The sequence below is a fragment of the Otolemur garnettii genome, unplaced genomic scaffold (assembly GCF_000181295.1).
Source record: "Otolemur garnettii isolate 467f Iridium unplaced genomic scaffold, OtoGar3 scaffold00145, whole genome shotgun sequence".
In the NCBI taxonomy this organism is placed as follows: domain Eukaryota; kingdom Metazoa; phylum Chordata; class Mammalia; order Primates; family Galagidae; genus Otolemur; species Otolemur garnettii.
This window is the reverse complement of record NW_003852540.1, coordinates 891,207-917,294: the sequence shown is the minus strand read 5'-3', so window position 1 is coordinate 917,294 and position 26,088 is coordinate 891,207. Positions and strand designations below refer to the sequence as shown.

Below are 26,088 nucleotides of genomic sequence, written 5' to 3'. Positions count from 1 at the left end.
GCGCGCGCGTGCACGCGTGCCCTGGCATTTGTGTATGTGTGTTAGCATGCATGCCAGTGCAAGGGTGCATTCATTTACATGAGAATGAAGGTGTCTGCACACTTAGCAACTCCATCTATGCAGCATCTGTACTTTGCAGGGGACATGTGCAGCTTCTGACACTTACAGGGGTGCAAAATAGGAACACATCATTAGTTCATTCACCTGTTTGTTTAGCAAATATTTAATAAGCACCTTTATATGCCAGCACCAAGATAGTCTATGGGGGTAAAATGGAACAAAGCCAAACTCAGCCCCAGCTCTTAAGGATCTTATAGTCTGGGAGGTGGAGGAGGAAAAACAATAACCAGATAGCCATAAAATTAGAAATATGAGTGTTGGCTCGGCGCCTATAGCTCAACCGGCTAAGGCGCCAGCCACGTACACCTAAGGTGGCGGGTTCGAATCCCCAGCCTGGACCCGCCAAACAACAATGATGGCTGCAACCAAAAAATGGCCGGGTGTTGTGGCGGGCACCTGTGGTCCCAGCTACTTGGGAGGCGGAGGCAGGAGACTCGCTTGAGCCCAGGAGTTGGAGGTTGCTGTGAGCTGTAATGCCACGGCACTCTACCCAGGGGGACAGCTTGAGGCTCTGTGTCAAAAAAAAAAAAAAAAGAAATATGAGTGTTAGTCCCAGGAAAGAAAGGTTCGTGGTCCTTCAGGGGTGATGGCAGTAAGGGTAGGGGGCCCCAGGGAGGAAGGAATACTGAAGTTCTGTAGGAAACACCTGGGCACAGGAGGCAGGATGTGCAGGGGTTCTGTGGTGAGAGGGGAAAATGACATGTTTGAAAACTGTCAAAAAGGCCCATGAGATTGAGTTCAGAGAGGGAGAGGAGGCAGAAGGTGGGGGCTCGGTCTGATGGGGAGGAGGTGGTGAGATTTTCGTAGAGCATTTGGACTGAATCTGTGATTCAATCCCTTCCAGCAGGAAACGGAAGCTCGTGAAAACAGCCTGGTGGGCGGATGCTTAGTAGAGGGATTTGATTCACAGGTGAATGAGACTTTAAGGAGACAAAGAAAGTGCAAGGGCTGTATCCTGAGTCCCTTCCCACCCCTCCAGGTAGCTGCAGACAGAGCTCCCCATCAGCATCAGCTAGGGCTTCCAGCAGAGAAACCCCCTATGGGGACGCCCCCCACCCCCCTACCCTGCACAGTGGGTGCCTCCTGCTCCCTGTCCTCCTGCAGGTGCCTTCTGCTGGCCAAGCCCACCACAGGGAGCCTCAGAGAGTGTGGGTCTGGGGGCCAATGGAGAGCCCATAGCATAGTCACGTGACTTCCACGTGGAAGAATCTTCCTTTCTTTTTCCAACTTGATTTTGACTCTGCGTATACTCCCAGCTGTGCTGGTGACAGATTCTCCCTCTGTGATTCCTGGGGCTTCTTTCCTCATTCTCTTGCCATTGTCCCAAAGCCCCCACGTGTCTTCCATAACAGTCTTCTAGGGGGATAATGTGTGTGTGTGTCTGTGCACACATGTGCAGGGAGCTATCTGTCTGGTACCCTGGAACCCAGCCTGGTGGTCCCTTTTGTCCTTCTCTGTAGCTCCTGGCTGAGGGCCCAGGCTCTCTGGGGAATGGGATGGATGGCCAGGCCTTCCCCGGCTGTTCTTTATCCCCTGCAGTTGCCAGGCCACCCAAGAGGTCTCTCTCCACTCCTCAGCCAGGGCCAGTGTGAGGGGGATCTCTTTTTAGCCTGAGGGGATCTCTGTCTCTTCAAATCCTTTCCTCCTGTGCAAAAAAGAGCTTTTGGAACAAAAGCCAAAAATCTGTGCCACAAACCTTCCCAGAGGCAAAGAAACCAGAGCAGGGAGAAAATACAAATTAGCATCTCAAAAAAAAAAGTCACCCCCTTGCGTGTGTTTTAAAAAAATGCTTATTTTTAATTTGTCTTTTGAGTAGGTAGCACATGTACATGGTATAAAATGCCTCCTCCTGTCCTCCAGCGCACTCAAGTCCTCCTCGCAAGCAAAGATTATGACTAGTTTCTTATATTCCATTTCAGAGCTATTCTCTCCTTACGTGAACATATCCATAAATGCTCATTTGTATATAATATATATAGCATACCCCACACAGATGCGAGCACATAGTGCCTTCCATCGTGCACCTTGCTTTGCTCAGATGCTGATACTGTATTCTGATTATCTTTTTAGCTCAGTACATTTACAGGAGAGTCATTCTTTGCAATGGGTATGTCCCCTTTCATGGTGGCATAATTTATTTAACTTGTGCCCTATCGGTAGATACCTAGATTGCTTCCTGTATTTGCTGTTAGAAACAGTGTGGCAAAGGTTATCATTGCACATAGACTTGAAATTGCTAGGTCAAGGGCGTTTTGTATTTTGGATGACATTGCCAGATCGCCTTCTGCAGGGGTTGTCCTGGTCTTCACTCTCACCACAATGAATGAAGAGGGCCTGCTTTCCCACACTCTGGCCCACACTGGTGTTGATAATTGCCAAGTAATTATGGGGCATGGTGTCTCACAGTTGTGATGTTAGCACTCTTTGGAGGATTGCTGGAGCCCAAGAGTTTGAGACAGCGGGGAGCTGTGACGATGCGACTGCACTCTAGCCCAGGTGACAGAGCTGGACTCTGAATTAAACAAGCAAAAAAAGAAAAAAAGAAAAAGAAAAGAGAAAAGAAAAGAAAAAAGGAAGAAAGAAAGAAAAATTATTGCCAATCAGAGAGGTAAAAAGAAAGTGTTGTAGGATAATTTCCATGAGGCTTCTTCTAGTTTAAGACTCTAAGGTTGAGCACATTTTCATATGTGTAAGAGCCGTTCCCAGCCTGTTTGTTGGAAGCTACACCCACTTTGCAGGGATCACTGTGCAGGAGTGTGTGGGGTGGAGTACACTGTGGCATTCCTTTGTGTGTGTGCCAACTTCTAGGCAGGGCCAGGGCAGACTTGACAGGGGATCCTTAGGGAGTAGAACAGTCTCTTTCTGAATGTTTTTCTCTCTGCCAGGGGGTCACTCTGAGGGGGCAGGGCTGGGCTGGTGAAGGCATTAGAAAGAGCAAAGAGACCATCCCTTTCTTATTCCCTTCCTTCAGAAGGATGGAAGAGCCCCCGGACTGATGACTTGTGTTCAAATCTTCACCCCTTCACTTACATCCTGAGAAAAATCACTTAACTTTTCTAATTCTCAGTTTTCTTTTTTTTTTTTTATTTTTATTTTATTTATTTATTTATTTATTTTTTTGAGAAAGAGCCTCAAGCTGTCCCCCTGGGTAGAGTGCCATGGCATCACAGCTCACAGCAACCTCCAACTCCTGGGCTCAAGCGAGTCTCCTGCCTCAGCCTCCGAAGTAGCTGGGACGACAGGCGCCTGGCCCACAGCGCCTGGCCATTTTTTTTTTGGTTGCAGCCGTCATTGTTGTTTGGCGGGCCTGGACTGGGGATTTGAACCTGCCACCTTAGTTGTATGTGGCTGGCGCCTTAGCCGCTTGAGCCACAGGCACTGAGCCTGATTTTATTTTTTTTTATTGAGTGGTAACTATGTACATTAATGCACTTCTGGGGTACAGTGTGGGGTTTTCACATGCAATTCTCAGTTTTCTTATCTGTTAAATGGGACAAGCACCCCTGACCTCATAGGAGGAATGTGAAGATTGTCTGAGACACTAGATTAGGACTAGAAACTCAAGATAAATCTTAGGAGGGTTGTGTTTATTACAGGGGAGACTGCAAGAGATGCCAGGGCTGGGATGTCAAGTCCCTCCAGCATCACTGTGCTACGCACCAGCAAGGTTTTCTTGGGGTTGTGTATTTGGGAACTTCTCTGGGCCTGATTCAAGGTGGTGACACTCCTGATCTGTGCTGGGTTGCCTGCAGGGCAGTTGTTACTCAGAACCAACTTGTGCTGTCTTGGGGGTGTCCTGTGGAAACCTTACTGGCCCATAGAAAGTTTCAACACACAACTTTGGCCTCGAGGCCAGATGAGATTGGATTCTGACTTTTAAAGGGTTAAGGACTCACAGGAAGGACCTCAGCCTCCAGATCCACCCCCAACCCTGGGTGAAAATTCCCTCCCCAGCATCCCTGCTAAGTGGCCACTTACATAACTTGCTTACATAAGCTCAGTGAAGGAGCACACCCTGTCTCTAGGCCAGCACAGGTCACTCTTGAACTGTTGTAAATATTCCCTAAGTTATGCTAAAACTTGCAAGGACTCTCCAGAAGCCACATCTGGCCCTATTCATGCTGGTTTTACCCTTTGCACTCTTGACCCAAACCTGGCTCAGCATGGATTTTTGGATAGCTGCCATATCCCCTCAAGCCTGCTGTGCTACAGGCCGGGCCCCTTGAACTCTGGGCCACTTTCTACACCTTTCCTGCCCTAAATGTGCTCTCAAAGGAGCCTGAGCTTCAAGGGCAGGACAGGGATGACCCCTCCTCAATTTGAACTGTGATCTGTGGTTTGTGTGACCTCAGAGGTTGAGAAGTAGTTTTGGCAGTCCCATTACCCTGACTCAGGCTGGTTGAGCTTTTGGTCACATGACTAGGCTTACTCCCATAACATAGGTCTTTGTCATGTGACCTGGTTATGGTAATGTGACCTGGTCTTGGTCATGTGTTCATAGAGGGTGGAGAGATCCCTGAAGTTCATCTTGGTGTTTTCAGCCCTGACATAAGTCTGGACAATAACCAATAAGGTGAGAATCAGCAAGTGATGTCAAGTTAGTTTTTAACCCAAATGCTGAGTCTTAATTCACTCATCATGTTTCACAGCTATTCTTTCCTTCTAGAAGCATTTGTTTTCCTTTTATATTCCTTCATTAGCCTGTCAGCTCCCAGAGGGCAGGACATTTTTGCTTTTTTTGGTAGCATTTGCATATACTAAAGAAGGGGATTGCGGCTGCCTTTAAAATGTTCTTTTTGCAATCATGACACTTGTTTGTATTGCCTAGCCAATAGATGTACTAAAAGTTTTTAATTCAAAGAAATATGGGCTCACTAGAGAAAAATTAGAAAATAGAGAAAAGTAAAAATTAAAACATACACACACACAAAAAACCGTGATCCCAGCACCCAGGGAAAATAACTGTAAACACTTCAGTATGTTTCCTTCTAATAAAAGGTCCCAAGCGTCCCCCCACCCCCTAGACTAGATTGTATTTTCACAGAGCTAGGGTGTGGGGGCCTGCAGAGAGGGGTAGCCTCGAATCTGGCTGGTGGACAAAGTCAGTGGCTCAGGGACTGCCTAGGGTCAGAGGTTGGCTGGAATAAAGAATTGGGGTTCCGGGCCCCCCAGCTTGCTTTAGCCAGAGCTGGTCCACTTTTATTTTTGCAAATTGGGCTCCTGAGGAAGATTTCATTCCCTGTTTTAAAACCTTCACAAGAGGGTGCACTGTTTGCCCTGATTCATGCTATTGGGTATTGGTCCCCATTTCTGGCTTTGGACCAGCCAGAAATATGTGAACTACACCTTCTGTGTGGCCACCTAAGGGTCAGGGTAGGCCCCCATTCATGAGCCCACATTCCTTGAGCTGCTGTAGTGAAAGCTAAGGGTTCCCGAAAAGGTTTGCCATTCTGCCTATGTGTCTCCCTCTCCCCAGGTGCCCTAACCCTTGACGTTCCCTTGAGTTCTACTCCATGTGCAATGGGGTGGGGTTGGCAAGGTACGTGCCAAGCAAATCTAGCAGAGCGCTAGGGGCCACTGCTACCTTTTCTGAGGGCCCTGAAAACATTTGTTTATTAATTTGTATTGGAACTTGCCTGGAAATTAATACCAAGCTCCCTAGTTAGGAATTGACCACTGTGAAAATACAGGTGACATTTGCCACCTTTAGTTTTAGTTCTTTTTCCTTTTTCCATGGCCCCTCACAGTGACTCCACGATTGTGTCTTTAGGGTCCTAGGGCCTAAATCTGCTAGGTGGGGGAGGCGAGCACTCACAGAGGGCACTTGTGCCTGGACTAACTCTTCTGAGGAAATGTAGGCAAACCCTTTCATTTTCCGAGGGTGTGGAGAGGGTTCTATCATTATCCTCTGACTACAGTGAGTCTGTGTCTCATCCTAGGACTCTTCCCATGGCTTGTCTCCTCCTGTATAAGTGTGTCATGAGGGTTACCTGGGGGTTTGGGGCTGTAGTCTGAGCCCCACACATATCACTGAACAAGGCTCAAATTCTTCTTAGATACCTTCCAGGTATATCTCCTGAATCCCATGTCAGAACAGAACAGCAGAGCTGTTTATGCAGAATATGTTTATGTTTCTGTCCATACGTGTGCTTACGTGAGTTCCCAGAGGATTAGATACTTTTTTTTTTTTTTTGAGACAGAGCTTCAAGCTGGCTCCCTGGGTAGAGTGCCCTGGCATCACAGCTCACAGCAACCTCCAACTCCTGGGCTCAAGCGAGTCCCCTGCCTCAGCCTCCCAAGTAGCTGGGACCACAGGCACCTGCCACAATGCCTGGCTATTTTTTGGTTGCAGCCATCAGTGTTGTTTGGTGGGCCCAGGCTGGATTTGAACCCACCACCTTAGGTGTATGTGGCTGGCGCCTTAGCCACTTGAGCCACAGACGCTGAGCCAAGATTAGATACTTTTGCAGATACTTCTTAGGACATGACAAATGGTCTGGAGCTGGACCCAGCTCTGCTCTGTTGACCTGAGGGGTGATTCAGGGAGATTAGGAGTGACTGTTAAGGATGGAGCAAAATATTGAGTTTTCAACTTTAGCCAGGCCCCTCTCCCTGCAAGAATCTACCCATCGTGGACCTCAGCAGCTGGTGGTAAGAGAGATGGAGACAGCTGGACTCTCTAGCCAAACTGGGGTGATGCTTTGCTTATGGCGCCAAGTGTGTGGGTGACGACCTTGGCTTTTATATCAAGAGCAGTGTGGTGCATTGGTAATTAGAAGGGATGATCACAATTTGTGCCTTTCCAAGGCTGTGATTAAGCAAAAAATAGGCTCCATTCTTTAGCAGGCAGGAGGAGCCCTGGTGAGCTGGGTGGGCCATAGTCCCAGTGCTGGGGTGGGCAGGGTGCTGGGAGCAGGCACTGTGGTAGCTGGCTTGCCTCAAAATCTGCAAAAAACATTGTCACAAAAACAGCTGTGGGTTCACCAGCCCCAAATTTGGGCATGGCAGGGACCCAGCCTGAATAGGACCATGCAAACAGAAATTAACAGGAAGTGGGAAGAAATGGGCAGCCTGATGGTGAGGTCCTGGGGTTCCTGGTAGGTGGCTTACCACCACTTAGGACCCCCTGCCAGCAGCTCTTATCACCAGAGGCTCTGGGCAAGCCTCTAGAGGTGGAATTATAAAGCCCAGGCCAGGCTGTTCTAGGATTCCTAGAGGTTCCCATATACTAGTTCCCCTGGGTGCTTTCAAGAAATATGCTTCTGGGTGGATGATACTTCCCCGACCCTGATTTCTCCTGGGGGTTTAACTGCATGGAAATGTCTCACAGGGTGCATGCCTCCTGGGATCTTCACTTCCAAAATGGTTTCACAGAAATGCAATGCTAGGCCTGGAAAGCTGATAAATCCTGCTCTCAAGGAGCCCAAAGTCTGGTGAGGAAACAGACAAATCACCTTACAGCAGTAAGCCAGGCCCAACTCAGCGTGCTGTGGGATAACCGTCTTTGCCTACGTGGATCTGAGAAAGTGTTTGAGAGGAAGCAGCAGTTGAGCAGGGTTTTGCAGGACAAGTAAGAGTTTGCTGGTCTGCAAAGAGAGGAAGAGCTTACCATGCAAAGGGCTCAGCATGAGAAAAGGCAAAGAGGAGTGAAAGAGTTGTGTCCTGTGGGTGGATCAGAGCCAGTGGCCTCAATTATTGTGCTAGGAATGCCCAGGCCTCAGCAGAGCAGAGGGCTGTGGGCAAGGCAGCTTCAGGCTGCCTTTCTGCTCATCCACAGAGGCCTCTGCTAAAACTGGAGATGTGCCTTCCTATGGGGGTAACTCTGGCCCTGCCAGTCAACTCTCAAAAGGGCAGACTCTAGATCTGCCAGGCTAGGTCTCCCTTTTTCAACTTCCCACAGCAAAGCGTTTCTGGCTTTTGTGCATTGAAAGGAAGCGAGGCTCTGTCCTCAAACAGTGTAGGAGGCGAGACTCTTCCCTCTTGCTAGAAGTGAGGGTTGTTGAGGACAAGCCTATCCAGCCTCTGGCCTGTAGCTTCCCCACCCACTGAGCCAGGAACTGCCTTAGCGTCATTTGTGACTGAGGTGCAGCACGTGTCCATCAGTTTGATGCCCAGAACTTCACATGTGCCCCTAGGGAGCTGACTCCAGGTAGACCAAGGATGTGGGTGCTCCTAAGTCTGTGGAATCAGTGATGGTGCCGGGATCCAGTCCCCACCTAACAGAGGGAATGGTGCCTAGGAGACAGCAGGACCCTCATGTCTTCCCTGCAACTTATTTATAGCCTTGCCATGGTAATTTGTGGCAATCACAGCATTTAATCCTGTAATCACACTGCAAGCAGGCACCCAGCCCAGCGAGGCCGGGGAGCATGCCAAGGCTTGGGAGGGATTTGGCGGCAGGGCAGGCAAGTGTGGAGGTGGCAATGTCCCCATCAGCCCCATTTTTTCAGCTGTGGCCCTGGCTCTGTTCCCCAACGTACCCTGGTAATAACAATAACAATGGCAGCTAACACGGACATAGTATAACACTTCCTGAATGTTCCACGCCCTATTCTAAGCCCTTCCTGTATAGGAACTCATACCCTATTCTAAGCCCTTTATAGATATATGGACTCATTTACCCTCTTCATCACTCTATGAGGTAGTTGCCATTATTATCCCCATGTTCTGGATGAGGAAACCAAGGCACAGGTCACACAGCTTCTAAGAGCCAAGATTTGAACTGAGGCATTCTGGTTCCAAAGTCCATGGCTTTAACCACACCCCTCACAGCCCTCGGGATGAGGGGCCTCCCAGGCTCCACACTGACAACCTCAGCTCTGCCCATGCTCCTGGTTCCTCTGGCCAACCTATCCCAGAGCCATGCACTAGGCTGCATGCACCATTAGAAGTATGGATGCTTGTCTTGGGAAGCCACACTCGGCCTCCCTCTCAGACATTCACTTTCCCACCTGGCACTAATTCAAGTGGTGGAAAGAGGTCTGGTAGGGGCAGACCTGGATTTTAATTTTTTAAGGTCCCTGGGGCAATTGATGTAGGTTGTTAGAGCCTGAGTTTGCTCATCTGGAAAGTGGGGCCCAAAGCATAATCATCCAAACCCAGAGAGTAATTGTGGGGACGGGATGATAGAGGTAAAACACACAGTGCCTGGGACTTAAGTACTTAACCCAACTGACACGTTACTGTCCTCTGGGATTATCCTCCTGCCCTGAGAGCAGGGCCCAGGTCCCCTCTGGCTAGACCCAGGGCAAGACGCCTAAACCACAGGAAGGAGCATTATTGGTGTCAGGGAGAGTCAGACCTCAGGACAAGGTTTTCCTTTTCTTCCTGAAAGCTGACTCCTCCACCATTTAGGAAACAATTTCCTGTCTGTGTGGGCAGCATCTCAGGGCTCATAAGGCAGTTACCCTTCGACCAGGGTTGTGTCTGCAAGGACAGAATATTTCAGAAATGTACTTTCCTGCTGAGAAAGCTGCTTATTTGGAATTCTTTGTAGATATGCCCTCCTGTGGGGTGGTATTGGCTGAGGTTGCCCAGAAAATCCCCAGAAGAACCCTCCCCAGATGTGACTGAGTGGGGAGCAGCAGGCTATGGTGGGTCAGGCCAGTGTGTGACGTAGGAAAGTTCTGTCCTCATCTAGAATGCACTACGACTTGAAGAGATAAGTGACTTCCTCCTCACTGAAGGTCAACGGTGGCTCAGCCTAGCTGTGGGTTCTGGCTACACACAGAAAATGGTATCCACCTTATTTACCCAATTACAGACATTTGTGTTCTACACCCAGTAGATCCAACTTGTACTTGCAATATGCTTAAATGAAGTGCAGGCTATGTTGATTAGTAGGATGTAAGCACTCCAATTTGTACAAATAATCAACACATTGAATCTCATAATGGCATAAATGTATTCATGATCTATGTACAAATGACTTAATAAAATAAAATACTTTTGGATTTTTCAAAAAAAAAAAAAAAGAAAAAAAATGGTTATCCATCTCATGGAAAAGGTAGGAGGGAAGTTGAGGATTCCTCAAGATGGCAAGCATTGTTTGGGCAGCACAGGGCGGCTGTTGCATGTCTTTGAGTTCAATGTCATGATATATAGTAGTGTAAGTATTAGATCAGGATTGGCAAACTTTTTTGTAAAGGGCTAGATGCTGAATATTTTTAGGTTTGTGGGCTCTAAGGTCTCTGTTGCAGCTACTCTGCTGCTGTGGCACAAAAGCACCCACAGACAGTATGTAAGGAATGAGCCTGGCTGTGTTCCAATAAAACTTTATTAACAAAAACAGGTGGTAGGCCAGAGTCAGTCCATGGCTATGGACTGCTGACCTTCCTAGACCAATGAGTGCTCAAGGAGATTTGGGAGCCTAATTTCCTGGAGGAGAAGATGTTCAGCCCAGGCAGCTGAGAGGAGCAGCAGCCAGCTTCATCCTAAAGCTCGTGGGTGATGCCAAGTGTCGCTCCAAATGCTGGTCCCATAATTCAAGGCCTTCCTACCTCTCTGAAAGCTTCAACCAGATATTTAAATAAATATATATATTTATCCAGCTGTGTTAGTGTTCTCTAGAGAAACAGAACCAATAGGCTATATATAGATATATAAAAAGAGATTTATTGTGGGGCACTGGCTCCCACAATTATGGAGGCTGAGGAATCCCTTAGTCTGCTGTCTGGCAGCAGGAGGCCCAGGAAACCTGGTGCAGTGATTCCAGTTCAGGCCCCAAGGCCTGAGAACCAAGAATGCTGATATGTGAGGGCAGGGGGTGATAGATGTCTGACCTTAAAAAGAAAGAGCGAATTCTCCTTCCTGCCTCCTTTTTGTTCTGTTCAAGCCCCAACATCTTGCCCACCTACACTGAGGAGGGCAGATCCTCTTTACTCAGATGACAGATTCAACCTCTTCTGGAAACACCTCACAGATTCACCCAGAAATAATGTTTTACCAGCAAGTTGGGTATCCTTTACCCCAGGCAAATTAAACACATCAAATTAATCACTATGACAGGTCTTCTAGCTCTCCGAGGGAGGCTTGGCCCAAATTACTGTCCATCACTGGAAGTGGAAGTCATCAGACAGCGCTCCTGCTGCAGCTGCTGTTACTGGTGAAGAAAAGCAGGACATTTCCTTCCTAGGATGCCCCTCCTTGTCTAGGGACAGCCTCAGTGGTGGCCACACTCTGCTGTTCTTCTTTTCCTTAGGAGGATAGAGGGTTTCATGTTGTGTTGGTTTCAGAGGCAGGGGGCTGGACAGAGTGGCTCTCCCTAGCTCCAGACTAATTCTAACTCACCTAGAAGCCCAGGGCTCCCTCCTGGGACCCATGCCCCACCTTCAGTCGCTGTAGTGGGAGCCTGGAGATGCTGAGTCCTCCCTCTTTTCCCCCTACAGGAGAGTTGTACCGGGTTTCCCTGAGGAGACAGCGATTCCCAGCCCAGGGAAGCATCGAGATCCATGAAGACAGCGAGGTGGGCCAGGTTTCTGGGTGTGCCTGGGCCCGCCTCCATGGTCAGGAATGTAGAAAGAGCCTTAGGATGGCAGACAGATGCCTAGTTTTCTTCCAGCTCTTCATTTGACTTGCTGTGTGTCTCTGGGCTTTGGGATCCCATATGAATAAGAAAGATCTCTTGGGACCTTTCCTGTCCTCACATACATCAAGGATCTTGCCCTCTTTAGAGATGGTGTCCCCATTTTGCATGCACCAAAGGTTTTGTCACATAGATGGTGGGGGGTTAGGGCTGTAGAATTCCTTGGAGCTGTGAGGCAGGCTGGGCTCAGTCCCTTCTTCCCCGGCCTTAGTCTCTGTGTGCATGTGTGTGTCCTGTGTGCCTCCCTCTCCTCCCTGCTGTCTCTCCCTCTCTATCCTGGCTGATATCCCTCTCAGGAAGGCTGCCCACAGCGCTCCTGCAAGACGCATGTCCTCCTGCTGGTGCTGCACGGGGGGAGCATCCTGGACACGGGCTCAGGGGACCCGTCCTGCAAGGCCGCCGACATCCACACCTTCAGCTCTGTGCTGGAGAAGGTCACACGAGCCCACTTCCCTGCTGCTCTGGGCCACATCCTCATCAAGTTTGTCCCCTGTCCTGCCATCTGCTCTGAAGCTTTCTCACTCGTCTCTCAGTGAGTCCATTTCTGCTTGTTTGGACTAGTTGGGGCTGTTGGGGGCCACTAAGTAGAGGGACCAGCTCTGCCTTGTGGTTACTTCCTGGGCAGGGGGAACCTGCCAGAGCTTCTCTGGGATGTCAGACCCAATGGGACACAAGCATCATAGTGGTTGGGAAAAGTCCTCTGCACAGGGCTGGGTGGTGCTGGGGAGCCCATGAAGTGGGGAGCCCACTTCCTATGCTCAATGGGTCTGATCCAACTGGCCCAGATAAGGAAACTGAGGCTCTGGGAAGTTAAGCAGTTTCCCCCAGGGTGGCCCAAACAATGGAGCAGAAGTCAGGCTTGGTCATGTAATTAGAGCCCCGTAGGGATCTGTGTGTGTGTGTGGTGGAGGGGAATGAAGTATGTTTTCCTCTGCTCTCATGCCACAAAACCAACAAAGAAGACCTATGTGACCAAAGGGGTAGGGGTTTCTTCCACCAATGAGCAGCAGATGCCTGCAGGGTGTCCCCCGGTTTAATCACTGCATACCTGGAGATGGCATCAGACCCCTCAATTAAGGACTCAGTCCCACAACACTGCCCCCATTTCTGATGCTGGTGCTTCCAACTGACCAGCTATAAATCAGAGATCCCACAACCTCCTCCTTGGGTTCTGTTAATTTGCTAGAACAGCTCACAGGACTCAGGGAAACATTTCGTTATGTTTACTGGTGTATCATACAAAGGATAGAGATGACGAGATGCATAGGGCAAGGTAGAGGGGAAGGGGTGCAAGTGTCCCTGACTTCCCTGGGTATGCCACCTTACAGGGACCTCCATATATTCAGCTATCTGGAAGGTCCCTGAACCCTGTCCTCCAGGGCCTTGTATGGAGACTTAAGGAAAGTCTCACAGGTATGACTGACAAGTGTGCAGAAGTGTGCTTGCACAGGAAGGGTGTGATCTGATATGAATAGGCTGAGTAGGAAGCCCAGTAAGGCCTGTTTTTAGATGCTTCTTGGCCTCTCTAGGGATCATCCTTTCCTCTAGGGCATGGGGGTCTGATATGGGGGTCTTATGACCCACAATCAGACAAGGTAGGTCAGAGAATTTCTTTATGTCTAGCTCCAAGACAGAAAGACAGGAAAAATTAGGCTTGGGGGGAAAAACAAGCAAGTGAAAGGGGGGCAAGAGAAAGGCAAGAAAGAGAGAGACCTTATTTTCTATGGCGTTATGAGCCAGTAATCATGGACAAAAATCTCTCTCTCCCTATGTGTCCTAATGTCACAGTGTGGTCATGGAGAAGCCACAGGGCACTGCAGGCTCTCTGAGAGAGGGCCAGAGAAGACTCCATGGTTCAGTGTATGAACTCTCAGGTTGGCTAGACGTGGGTCCTGGCTGTGTGACCTGGGGGAAGTCATTGAATCTCTTCCTATCTCAGTTTTCTCATCTGTAAAATGGGAGTAACTGTAGAAATAAGCTCCTAGGGCATGAGGATTTTACATGCTAGTGTACATGAAGCCCTTAGCACAGTCTTCCACACCCAGAAAGAACTCAGGAATGCTAGCTGTGACTCCCAGTCATCATTCTCAGGGTGGTGGGTGGAGAGTGGGCTGGGAAGGGAGACTTTCAATTCCCAGCAGGGAACCTGGCTGGGAAGGAGCAAGGGGGAAAGGATGGTGTGCACAGAGGGCTGACTGAGCCCTGGCAACCTGCCTACCGCCAACGCTGGCAAGGCCTTGCCTCGTTTGGGCCCTGGCACCTGTGGGAGACAAATTGAACCATCACGGATCCCACCCACTGTTCCTAAGGGCTCCCTTGCTCCCCAGCTGCCTGCCCTGTTGCCCTAGCTGAAGTTGGGGCCTGGGCTTGGGTGGCCACCTCAGGCTCTCATTAATCATATGTGCCAAAGAGGACCTAAGTGCCTACAGAGCCCCAGTCCTGCCCAGCATTTGGCAAATTGCTGTGATTGGCTGTTGGAAGCTGGGAAGCTTCTATAGTTAGGAAAGAGAGGGATGCTGCTGGTGCCTCTGTCCTGTACTTCCCTGCTCACAGGACTGTGCCAGGGGCTGTAGAGAGGTAAGCTCCCGCAGAGACTGTCCCAGGTAGAGCCCCCACGCCCGGGTCTGGGGAGGGTGGGAAGAGGCCTCCAGCAGGGAGCTGGAGCTGGCTATGTGGGGAGCTCCCTACCTTAGGAAGGGGACCTAAGGAGGGGCTCTGTGCCTGGACACTTCTAGCTGGTAAGGAACAAGCATGGCCAAGCCCTTCCCTTCCCCCTTCACTTTTCCTCCTCTCCATGGGAAGCAGAGCCTGATTTATCTGTGTTCTACAGACACTGGCAGGGCAGATCTCAGACTTGGGAGGAAGGAAGGAGATTAGGGCAGTAGTTCCCCAATTTGGCTAATCACCCAAATCCCTGGCGTGATTCTTATTAAACCACAACATGTCCAGGCCTCACCCCTGGAGGGGCTGATTCAGGAGGGGCGGGCCCTGGAATCTGCATCTTTAACAACAGGCCTGCTGTTTCCTGCTCTGCAGTGGCATTTGGGAACTGCTATGCTGATGATGTGGCTCATGGCTCGGTCCCTTCATACTCTAACAGTCTGGGACTTAATTGTGCTAGTTGTTAATCCATCTCAGGTCTCCCCCCACATCCTCCCCAGACATCTGACCTCCAGAGCTGGGTCACCCCTATCACCAGGAAGATGGATGGCTGGGCCATTTGAGGGGACAGCAGGAGGGAGCTTACCTCTCCTCCAGGCAGCTTCTTGCCAGGGCCATTAATCACCCCCCCCCACCCCCCGTAATCACTATTGGGAGGGAGCTCTTTTTCAGCTAATTAAAATCTCTCCGGCAGCAATCAAGGCCTGTTTCCTCTAATTTGTGTTCTTTGGAGATGAGGAATGGCTGGTGGGACTGGCCTTGTACACCATGAGGACTCTGCCACCTGCTGAGGGTGTGTGAACCCTGTCACCTGCCCCAGATTCTGTTGAGTCCCTAGTGGGATCTGCACTGCGCTCTCAGTCAGCACAAGCTTGGACTGCAGGGGAAGGGCAGGGTCTGGGCAGAGTGGGTGGAGAGTTCTTGGTCCTCTTCTGTGGTCCCTCTTGACCAGCCAGGCCCAATGTTGCCTCTGGGTCAGAGGCAAGATAGATGGGGGCTAGGCCAGGGGTACACTGCCAGAAGGCTGGCCTCAGGTGGCCCTGAGTTGGCCAGAGAGGGAGGAACTTATAAGAGGGGAGGTAGAGAGGTGAGGGGGCCCAATGCCAAGTCTGGACAGTCCATTGGTCTTGGGTGTGCTCTTGGACAGGCTCCCTTAGCCCTCTGTGGGGTCACAGAACTTTCTGCAAAGCTGATGAAAGTTCTGGATCTTCTCCCCCACTACACAGTGGACATAACACCGTGCATTCAGTAGGTGTCCTCCTCCAAGCTGTGGCCAAAACCCCTTCCCCTTGGCTGGCATGCCCTCTCTCCTCCTTTCTCAGCTTCTCCAAAGCTTTCCTGAGGCCTAGTTCAAGCCTTACCTCCTCTAGGAAGTCTGCCATCATGATATGTCCCCACCCTGATCCACAATAGCTGGCTCCCAGCTGACTGCTTTAATCGGGGTATCCTTGGGGGCCGTACAGGAACAGGCCAGAGAGCATAACAGTTGCAGGAGCCTTCGGGCCCATACAGGGAGGGGGTGGACACATAGGAGGTCAGCAGAGCCTGGGGCCCCTGGTCCCTTCCCTTGCCACCCCTGCCTGTGCTTTGTCTTACCTGGTTCCTGCCTGGGTCCTCCTGAAGAGTCTCAGGAGTGGAGGGCCCAGCTCCTGGCCCACATTCTGTCTTCTGTCTGGTCCTCAGCCCCATACCCACCCACCTGTCTGATCCTGCTGAGCTTACCTTGGGCCTCCCTGTCTGCAGCCTGAACCCCTACAGCCACGATGAGGGCTGCCTGAGCAACAGCCAGGACCATGTCCCTCTGGCCGCCCTGCCCTTGTTGGCCATCTCCTCCCCGCAGTACCAGGATGCTGTGGCCACCGTCATCGAGCGCACCAACCAGGTCTACACAGAGTTCCTTAAGTCCTCCGATGGGATTGGCTTCAGTGGGCAGGTAGGACAGCCTGCCCTCCCATCTTCTATCCTAGCCCCACCTGGGAGAAGGATCAAGACCAGACTGCTCTAGAATCAAAGTATCTGACAGCAAAGCAAGCTGACTTTTGAGAGTGTTGGGTTTGCCCTCATTTTACAGAGGGAAGAGCTGAAGTCAGCAGTCTGAGTTCTGAGAGTGAGCCTGGCCCCAGGAGCACTACCTCCCTACCAGGCTCTCTAGGGGCCTCCTAGTCAGGCTGGGCATGGGGCAGGGTGTCTGGGCATCTGTGGTGGGTGAGCCTGCAGTCCAGCTGTGCCTTTCCAGGTGTGTCTCATTGGGGACTGCGTGGGCGGCCTCCTGGCCTTCGATGCCATCTGCTACAGTGCAGGGCCCTTGGGGGACAGCCCTGGCAGCGGCAGCCGGAAGGGGAGCATCAGCAGCAACCAGGTGCGGCCAAGGTGGTGGGATGGGGGAGAGCACATCCCAGAGGGGCGGGGGTCCCTAGGGAGGTAGTGCTGTCCTTCACATCAGCACCGTGCCATCCAGGTTATTACAGAGGATTGTATCATAATCCTGCAAGAGCAGCAAGAGAATTGATATCCCAGGAGAGCAAACTGAGGCCCAGAGAGGGCTAATTTGGATTTGGCTTCCTAGACAGCTGTCTCTGTTGGATTGCCAATCCCTGCGGATGTAGGAGATGGCCTGGGGCTGAAATCCTACCAGTACTATGTTGTGGCTTCTACATGCCTTTTGGAAGAAGCAGAGGCTGTCACATCCTAGAAGGAATGGGTTGATTTGTTCCTGGGGGAGGAGGCAGGGCCCCAGAGTCTCCTGTGACAATAGTGTTCTCCTGTCTTCTGCTTGGTCCCGAAGGACACCCCGATTGTGGTGGAGGAAGATTGTGATCTGGCCAGCAGCAAGCGTCTCAGCAAAAGCAACATTGACATCTCCAGCGGGTTGGAGGATGAGGAGCCCAAGAGACCACTGCCGCGGAAACAGAGCGACTCTTCCACCTATGACTGTGAGGCCATCACCCAGCATCATGCCTTCCTTTCAAGGTAACACCCTTCCCTGTCTCCTGCTTTCCTTCCATCAAATAATCAAGGAGACAGAGAACCATGGCTCAAAGTCATCAGGAAGGGCTGTGACCCAAGCCTTTCCATGGGGGCCCATAGACAAGGATTGAAGTGCTGGGACCACTGGCCATCAGGCCCGCACTGAGCCCCCAGAAACTGCTCCTTCTCCCTACCTCACCCTGACATGCAGAGAGACTGAGGACAATTGATTTCATGCCTAAGAGTCTTGGTTTCATCTTGTACAAAAGTGTGACACTGCCTAGCCTGCTTCATGGGATGGTTTTAAGATTCTAGTGAGATAACATTTGCAAGCATGTTTTGTGAGGTACCTCAGCTTCATGTTCTTATCATCTTAGATGGGGAAACAGGACCATGTAGGTCAGGAACCTTCTGGAAGTTACACAGCCAGTTACAGAAGAGCTAAGATCCACCTTCTGGGCTCCTTATCCTGGTTCAGTGCTTTCTGACAAAACACACATTTATTTGTAGTCCAGGCAGGCCCCTGTATGGAACTGTTCACCCTCTGACTTTCCAGAAAAGACATGTTTGAATCAACATGGGCTAAATGAATTGTCTGCACGTTAATTCAGGATACAAGTGACTATTTGACATAAACCCACATTGGAATAACTGTCTCTTTCTTCTTCCTTTTCTCCTCAATTCTTCTCCCTTCCTCTCTCCTTCTTTCTTATCCAAGCTGTAAGTATCATGAGGTCATTATAACATTTGGAAAATGTGTCATCTCATCACCTAGGGGGAACCACTGTTAACATTGAGAGTATATTCTTTCTGTATTTTTTTTTACATGCTTTTCATATAGTTTTACTTAAAAAAAAACACACATTTCTATTGTGATCTTGTCTTATATAATTAAAAAATCCTTGGTAAATACCCTTAATGGTAATACAATATTTTACTGAGTGGATGGGTAACAGTTTACTTAATCCCAGTAAATGGACACCTTGGCCTTTTCCAATTCTTCACCATTATAAATAGAACTGTAGTGAACATCTTCATGGATAAACATTAATGTATATATTAGAGTTATTTCATTCAGCTGGATTCCTGGAGGAGGAGTTACGAGGTCAAAGCCTCTGCCTATTTAAATTTCTGAATATTTAAAATCCTTCTTACAGATTATCCTTTAGAAAAGCAGCTACATTCAAGCAAGGGTTGCAAGGTGGAAAATTTCAACATTTCTGGTTCATCCTTGAAAAATCCTCTAGGAAAGCCCCACATTTGGAGAATGGAAAGAAGTTGGAAGTTTTCAGTAGCTGGTCCGACACAGCCAGCTTTTCCCTCTGGTATAGAGACAGATGGCAGTTTCTTTGGCAATTAAGTAGTTGGCGTGTGTTTAGGGACCACGCTGTACATGAAATATGTATTGTTAAACACCAGAGTCATCATCCTCTCTGGGAGATGCTCACACTGCGAGAGGAAGGAGGGCGTGAGGACTGGCTTTGCAGACTCTCCCACTCCGGAGGCTGGGCATTTGCCCACACTATTTCAATTGTTATTTCTAAAATTTTTTACCTCCACCTTGAGTATTTTAATTGCAGTTGCATCCACACGACTGATGTACCGTAAGATCCCACTGATATTTTCAGCTTACACTGTCCCTGGCTGGAAAGTCAGGGTGGTCTCCAGATTTCCTCCTGCCCCTCAGCGCCTGCATTGAGTCTCCCGCTGAACAAAACTTGCACTTTCCTCAGGCCAGTGGACCTGGGATGGCAATGCTTAGGATTCTGTGTATTTCTGTTTTTCTTTTTAAAAACTATTTCATCTGCTGGCTGGGGAATGGGTGGGGGAGACCGAGCTGTTTTCATGCATGTCTACGGGCTGCTTGGAACACCAGTTACAATGAAAGCCCTAATTCTGGCAAAACTGACATTATCCAGCTGGTCTCTGTGTTGGCCAGTCTGGACTTCTCCGGTAGGCAGCACAGGAATTCCCAGCATGGCCATCACAAAATCAGCACAACAATGCAGGCTTGCCAGAGTGTAGGATGCTTGGGGGGCCCTCGGGTGTTCAGCTTGTTTTTGTAAGTAAAGTTTTATGAGCTCACAGCCACACGTCCTGTATTTAATTATCGTCTGTGCTGCTTTCACTTGACAACGACAGAGTGAAGTAGATGCAACGGAGACCATACAACTTATACAAAGTCTGAAATTTTTATTACCCAGCCCTTTGCAGAAGTAGTTTGCTGACTCTTGCTCTAGCCAAAGTCAGCCGGGCCTTGGTGGCCAGTGCTGAGATGGTTGCCACCTCACGTTGCTGGTGTCTGGCAGGTGGCGTCTGCTCTGAGTGCCGTCCTGGAGATGGAAGGCTGGGCACGCCATGCTCAGACTCAGGCCACGCTGCTGTGTGAACACTCCCACCTTTTCTGTCCTTTGCTAACCCGCCCTGTCTGGTGTCTTCCTCTCATCTCAGCATCCACTCCAGCGTGCTACAGGACGAGGGCGAGCTCCCTGCGGCTGGGGCGCCCCAGCTCCCCGAGGTCAGCCTGGGACGCTTTGACTTTGAAGTGTCTGACTTCTTCCTCTTTGGCTCCCCTCTGGGGCTGGTCCTGGCCATGCGGAGGACCGTGCTGCCTGGGCTGGATGGTGGGTATGGAGATATCAGGGTCTCAAAATGTGGGGGGCTGGGACTAGGGCTCGGGGCAGAGAGGGTCATGGAGTTGAAATAGGTAGAAGAGAGGATGGAGAGGGGAGCAGTTCCCCCAGATGGGGCAAAGGGGAGGCCACTTCTGATGAATTTCACTGTCCCTGTCACATTCCCCTGGCCGATTTACCTCCTACTTGCTCCTTCTCCTGTCCTACTATAGGTTGGTCTCACCAAGCCCTGCATTGACCCACCAAGCCCACTCAGTGTCTTTGCTGATGCAAGACCTGCAACCTTGGATATCTTTTCCTTTTCCTCTAAAATGTGCACCAGTGGCATCAGGGGAGGGGGCTTGTGACTTTGAGGATAAGGGTCCAGACTGTCAGAGGCAGAGGGCACCTTATATATCAAAAGATGGATCCTTCCCACCAAAGTTTAGCAGCAACCTGCAATGTGGAACAGATGAAGAGAGGGCTGTGGCTGAAGTGAGGGAGAAGGGACATAACTCCATAGTTGTCCTCAGTGTGGCTGAGGGACCCTACGGCTCCCTGGGACTAGACGGTCCAGTCTCCTGACCTGGAGGAACAGTCAGGCCTCAGTGGAGACACCTGCTGGTCAGTGAGAGAAGTGTTCCTCCAGCTCAGGCAAACCTGGAGCTCTGGATAGCTCCAGGCCTAGGATCCAAGGGAGACATGGTACTGTGAGGGCCTGGGGATGGGGCAGCTGTCTTGACTGAAGGCACAGGGGTCAGCTTCATAGATCAGGTAGCAACTGAGCTGGAAGAATTGGAAGGAGTTTGACCGGTAGAAATAGTGGAAAGAGGCCTATGAAGAGGAGGGCACAGCTAGTGTAAAGGATCAGAGAAGGGGAAGCAGCAAGCCTGGTTGAGGAATGGAGGGTGTTCACTTGGCTGCAGTGCAGGGGCCCTGCACTTCCAGGTGGAGCAGATTGCAAGGCCTTGAATGCCAATCTGAACTTAGCGGTTTTGTACCTATTGATAGCTGGGAGCCATGTGATGTTCTTGAGCAGAGGAATAGGCAGCTCAAAACTACACTCCAGGGACCCTTTTAGGGCCAAGAGAGTGGATACTAAAAAGGGGCCTCCCCATGTGTCCCCTCCTCACTTGCCCCAGGTTTCCAGGTGCGTCCTGCTTGCAGCCAGGTCTACAGCTTCTTCCACTGCGCAGACCCCTCTGCCTCGAGGCTTGAGCCGCTGCTGGAACCCAAGTTCCACCTGGTACCTCCTGTCAGTGTGCCCCGCTACCAGAGGTTCCCACTGGGTGATGGACAGTCCCTCCTCCTTGGTAGGTTCTCTGGTGGCACCCCAGCTCTGCCCTCTCTGGTCCAGCCTCTCCAAGCTGTCAGCAATGGGGTCACTCATCTGAGTACAGTCTCTGGCAGACGGAAGATAGCTGACTCCTCTGTGTTCAGGGTGGCCCCCCTGTGTGCATCTTCCCCCTAAAAGGCTCTGGCCAAGCTCCTGAGGCCCAGTCCAGTGTGACACTTGAAGTGTCAGGCTTGATGGCAAGTCCAAGATTTGTGCTAAGCACTGTTTCTGAGTGCCCAGCCTGGACTCTGGAGGGGCAGGATGTGAGTGTGCGATCCTGGTGGGCTTCATGGAAGAGGTAGGCTTTCCCCAGAGCCTGGACTGGGGAGGTGAATTTGGACAGATGGAGAAGAGCTGGGGGCTTGGAGGGAAACAGCAGTAGCAAGGGCAGGTGAGTTGGTGAAATGCCCATGGCCTCTAGGTCAAGTAGAGTGAGGTGGGCTTGGACTGGGGTGTTACCCAGGGGAGGCCTATGACAGACCAGCAGGGCCACGGAAACCACAGTCATGGCTCCATACCCTGCTTGAGGAAGTTTGGCCTAAGCCTGCTGGGAGCATGCAGCTCAGGATTAGCAACCATCTGCTCTCAACCCTATCTCACTGGAGACTTTATTCCCAAAGCCTTGCTCCTCAAGAGCTTCTATAGGCAGGAGAGGCTCTAAAATCTTTCCCCCTAAAATATGTCTCTTTATTTGGGGAATCCCCTTCCCCTAGAGGCCACCCTAGCTTCAAGGCTGGAGTCTCCATTCCCTTCCAGTTTTTTTGGCTGGGGCCAGGTTTGAACCCGCCACCTCTGGTATATGGGGCTGGCACCCTACTCCTTTGAGCCACAAGTGCCGCCTCCATTCCCTTCCAGATGCAGCTACAATCCTTTGTGGCTCAGGGGAGGCATTTGATAAGAAAGGACATGGCTATGTGTCACCCTGTGACCTCAGCTGGTGCTTCAGGGCAGTCACCCAGTGGCTCCCTCTGCAGCTTTGTTGGGGTTGGGGGTGATGAATGGATCCCCAGCTTCTGCCTATATACCTCACAACTGGGAGGAGGTGAATCAGAAATGTGCTGTGGCAAAGGGGCTCCTTCAGGCCCCAAGAGTGGAGGGTATAGTTGCCTACTGGGCAGGCGAGTGAGGAGGGCTGAGGCTGGCTCCCCTGAGGCTGGCCGCCTGCCCAGTCACATGACTCAGCCTGACCTTAGCACTCCCCTTCCAGCGGATGCCCTGCACACCCACAGCTCTCTCTTCCTGGAGGGCAGCTCCCAGTATAGCCCACCGCTCCTGGATGCTCCTGCCTCACCCCCTCAAGCCCAGAGCTCCCAGCGCCCAGGACGGAGGATGAGTGAGGGCAGCTCCCACAGTGAGAGTTCGGAGTCCTCGGACAGCCTGGCACCCGTGGGTGCCTCCCGCAGTGAGTGAGGTCTTTTGGGGGCCCTGCCTGGATGCAAGGGGGAGGGACCTTCCTCTGGGTGGCTGCTGGTCCTCTGCCAGGGCTCTAGGGGGTTAGGCCCTCAGTGGCTTCTGTCCAATTCCACACCCTGGCCCCTAACTGAGCTCTGACCTTAGAAAGAGCCCTGAACTCTGATGCTGCCCAACACTGACTGAGCTCTAATCTTAAATAGAGCTTTGACCCCTGAGTGGCCTGAGACTGAGCTCTGACCTCAGACAGAGCCCTGACCTCTGACCCTGAACAGGGCTCTGATCTCTGATCATGGGGCCAGCCCTGACTGCTGAGCTTCGGCCCTGAGGTGAGACTGTAGTCTCTGTGGGTCTGACCCTCATTCCTAGGGACCAGTCTGGAGCACAGATCTTTGAGAGGGGCTAGTGGGTACCATAAGATGAGAGGAAGAGTGGTACACACCCCAGAGCTCATTCAGAGGGGGATGCTCTGGCCCCAGACTCATACCCCAGGTGCGAGTAGACATATTCCCCACTGCCCTATAGGTCAAGGTCCCTGGCAGGCCACTCGTCCTCACCACTCTCTCTGACCCACAGTCACGGCCAAGTGGTGGGGTGCCAAGCGGATTGACTACGCCCTGTACTGCCCCGATGTCCTCACAGCCTTCCCTACTGTAGCCCTGCCCCACCTCTTCCATGCCAGCTACTGGGAGTCCACTGATGTGGTCGCCTTCGTCCTGAGACAGGTACAGCTGCTGCCTTCCTGGGCCCTGCAGGGACCTTGGGACAGTGCCACCCTTCTCTGTCTGGAGAGGAAGCATCTCTTGCAGACCATGTTGGGCCTTTGCTCTTTATCTTGAGGGCTCTGAGAAGGCATTGGAGCAGTAAAACAAGTGGGTGGTGACCTGGTCAGAGAATGGCTTTCATAAAGTACACTGGCTTCTGTGTGGCTGATGGCATGGTACTTTCTAGGAAATTAAATGGGAACTATGTAGGAGAATGTACTGATATTTCAACTTGGAGGAGTAATAAATTCCTACTCTTCCCTGGGTCTCAATGTCCTCCTCTTCAGAAAAGCAGGTGTAGCAGAAAGGCCAGTGCTCGAGGAAGAGCCTGGCCAGGGAGGAAGTTGATGGTGGGCAGGGGTCAGTTCTCAGACAGCCTCAATGGCCAAAGCCAGGGTGTGGTTTTACACTAGGTTCAGTGAGAAGCCCAAGGAAGAAATACCAACTGACTTATGCTCTTAGAAGTAAACTCTGGGGCTGTTATTTAGGGGGGTAGGAAAGGAACCATGAGATCCCTGGTGAGATAAGTGGAGGAACCCAACTCAGAGGTGATCGGGAACTAGGATGCTGGTGTGGAGGCACTGAGGCGTGGTGAGATGCCCGTGGGTGTCTGGGCTGTGAGGGAAAGAGGGGAGCCCCATCTGAGTAACTATGGTGCTGCCATTTCCTGCGACTTGGGAAGAGCAGGGCTGGGTGTTAGGACATGTGCAGTGGGAGGTGCCTGTTAGATGTTGGGGAGGAAGGTGAGAAGGTAAGTCTGAAGCTTAGGGAAGATGTCCGGACTAGAGATAAAAATGTAGGAGTCATCAGAGTACAGGTGGCATTTAAAACCGGCAATGGGCCAGGTGTGTTGGCTCACACTTATAATCCTAGCACTCTGGGAGGCTGAGGTAGATGGACTGCTTGAGCTTAGGAGTTCAAGACCAGCCTGAGCAAGAGTGAGACCCCATCTGTACCTAAAAATAGAAAAAAAAAAAAAAGAAAAACAGAGGCAAGAGGATTGCTTGAGCCCAAGAGATGGAGGTTGCTATGAGCTATGACGCACAGCACTCTACCAAGGGTGACAGCTTAAGACTCTGTCTCAACAACAACAAAAATAAAACTGGCAATGGCTGCCACACCAAGGGGGTTCTGATAGACAGAGAAGGTCAGGGAGGGGTGTGGAGGAGCCACAGAGAGAGATGGAAGAGGACATTGCTTGAGGTGGGAGGAGAACCCAGAGAGGGTAGACAGAAGACCTCCAAGATGGCAGGATGGAAGTCACTGGGGCCTAAGGAAGAATGGCGTTAGTGGAGCAACGGGGAGAGAGCCCACTGGAGTGGGTGGAAGAGAGGCACAATGGGTCCTAGAGGGAGTATTGTTTAGTGATGGGGAGAGCACTGGCATGTTTGGATGCAAAGAGAATGATTCAGCATAGAAAGCCTAACTAGCGACTCAGCTGGAACAATGTCCTTAGGAAGGGGGATGGGCTGGGATCTGGCCTCCAGCTGGCCTTAGGTAAGGGCCACCTGTCATAACAGGAAGAAAAGCAGGGAACAGGTGCAGGTGCAGTAGCCACTGGATTTGGGCATGGAGGACAGAGACCGCTCCCAGGAACAGAGTCATTAGGGTGTCAGGATAGGCAGGCAGGGACACAGGTGGTAGGGTCCAAGCCTCCTGCGGGTCCCAGAGAGGGAGGTTGGGGGGACTCTGATACCCTGGGAGGGAGGGAGAGGGGCCCAGAAGGCCTGACAGGGAGGCCTGCTGGGCTGTTTTCAGGTGATGCGCTACGAGAGTGTGGGCATCAAGGAGAGCACCAGCCTGGATCCTGCGGCACTGAGCCCCGCGAACCCCCGTGAAAAGTGGCTTCGTAAGCGGACCCAGGTCAAGCTGCGGGTATGTGCATGCTGAGGTCGTGTGCTTGGAAATGGAGCCTCGGGGAGGAAGGGCTTCCCTAGAGGCTGGGACATCTGCACTGTAGATGAGGGCTTGGCTTTGCTCCTCAGAGCTCTGTGCCCTCAGAGTCAGGGAGGCCCCAGGTGCTGTAACAGGGAAGGTGTGTGAGTTGGTTCTCCATGGCCTGGCTCCCCAGGACACAGGGATGGTGAGGAGATGCCAGTTTTGGAGCAACTGCTGTAAGCCAGGTTTCTGTAGACATAAACTTGAATCAAAGAATCCTGCTCATGGTCACAGGGTTCTCAGTTTGACTTGCCACTGAATCTGTCCTAGCATGACATTTGCCATGATGGAAAGATGCACAGATTAGTGCAAAGACAGTAAGAATTTTTGTCAGAGCAGAACATTCAGGATTTCCCTGAAGAAGAATCTCCTCTTTGGGGTATTGAAGAGTGAATAGGAGTTTGAGATGCATACATTTATTTATTCACTCAGCAAACTATCATCAGTGCTTCATCTGTCTCAGTCTCTGCTAAGGAATGGGGCATAGGGAAGTACAGACAAAGCCATTGCCATGGTGGGCACCTCCAGTCTGGTGGGAAGATCAGACTTGGATCTCTCAAGAGTAATCCTAAAGAGCAGAAGGTGATCAATCCTTCACGAATCAACTTTTTTGAGTGAACATATTTATTGAGATATAATTGACACATGATATACTTCATCCATTTACAGTCTGTAATTCAGTGGATTTTTTTTTTT

At 51.0% G+C, this 26,088-nt stretch overlaps 1 protein-coding gene across 1 annotated transcript in view; it reads left to right on the top strand.

The window, feature by feature from the left end:
- The window catches only part of PITPNM3 (PITPNM family member 3), a 102,874-nt gene that overhangs the window by 53,732 nt on the left and 23,054 nt on the right, over window positions 1–26,088 (top strand). The window contains exons 5-14 of the mRNA XM_012810954.1: window positions 11,508–11,584; window positions 12,001–12,236; window positions 16,109–16,298; window positions 16,602–16,724; window positions 17,151–17,335; window positions 19,784–19,956; window positions 21,087–21,257; window positions 22,488–22,682; window positions 23,267–23,415; window positions 25,213–25,329. Of these exons, the coding sequence (XP_012666408.1) occupies window positions 11,508–11,584; window positions 12,001–12,236; window positions 16,109–16,298; window positions 16,602–16,724; window positions 17,151–17,335; window positions 19,784–19,956; window positions 21,087–21,257; window positions 22,488–22,682; window positions 23,267–23,415; window positions 25,213–25,329 (1,616 nt within the window). The remainder of the gene's footprint in view (window positions 1–11,507; window positions 11,585–12,000; window positions 12,237–16,108; window positions 16,299–16,601; window positions 16,725–17,150; window positions 17,336–19,783; window positions 19,957–21,086; window positions 21,258–22,487; window positions 22,683–23,266; window positions 23,416–25,212; window positions 25,330–26,088) is intronic.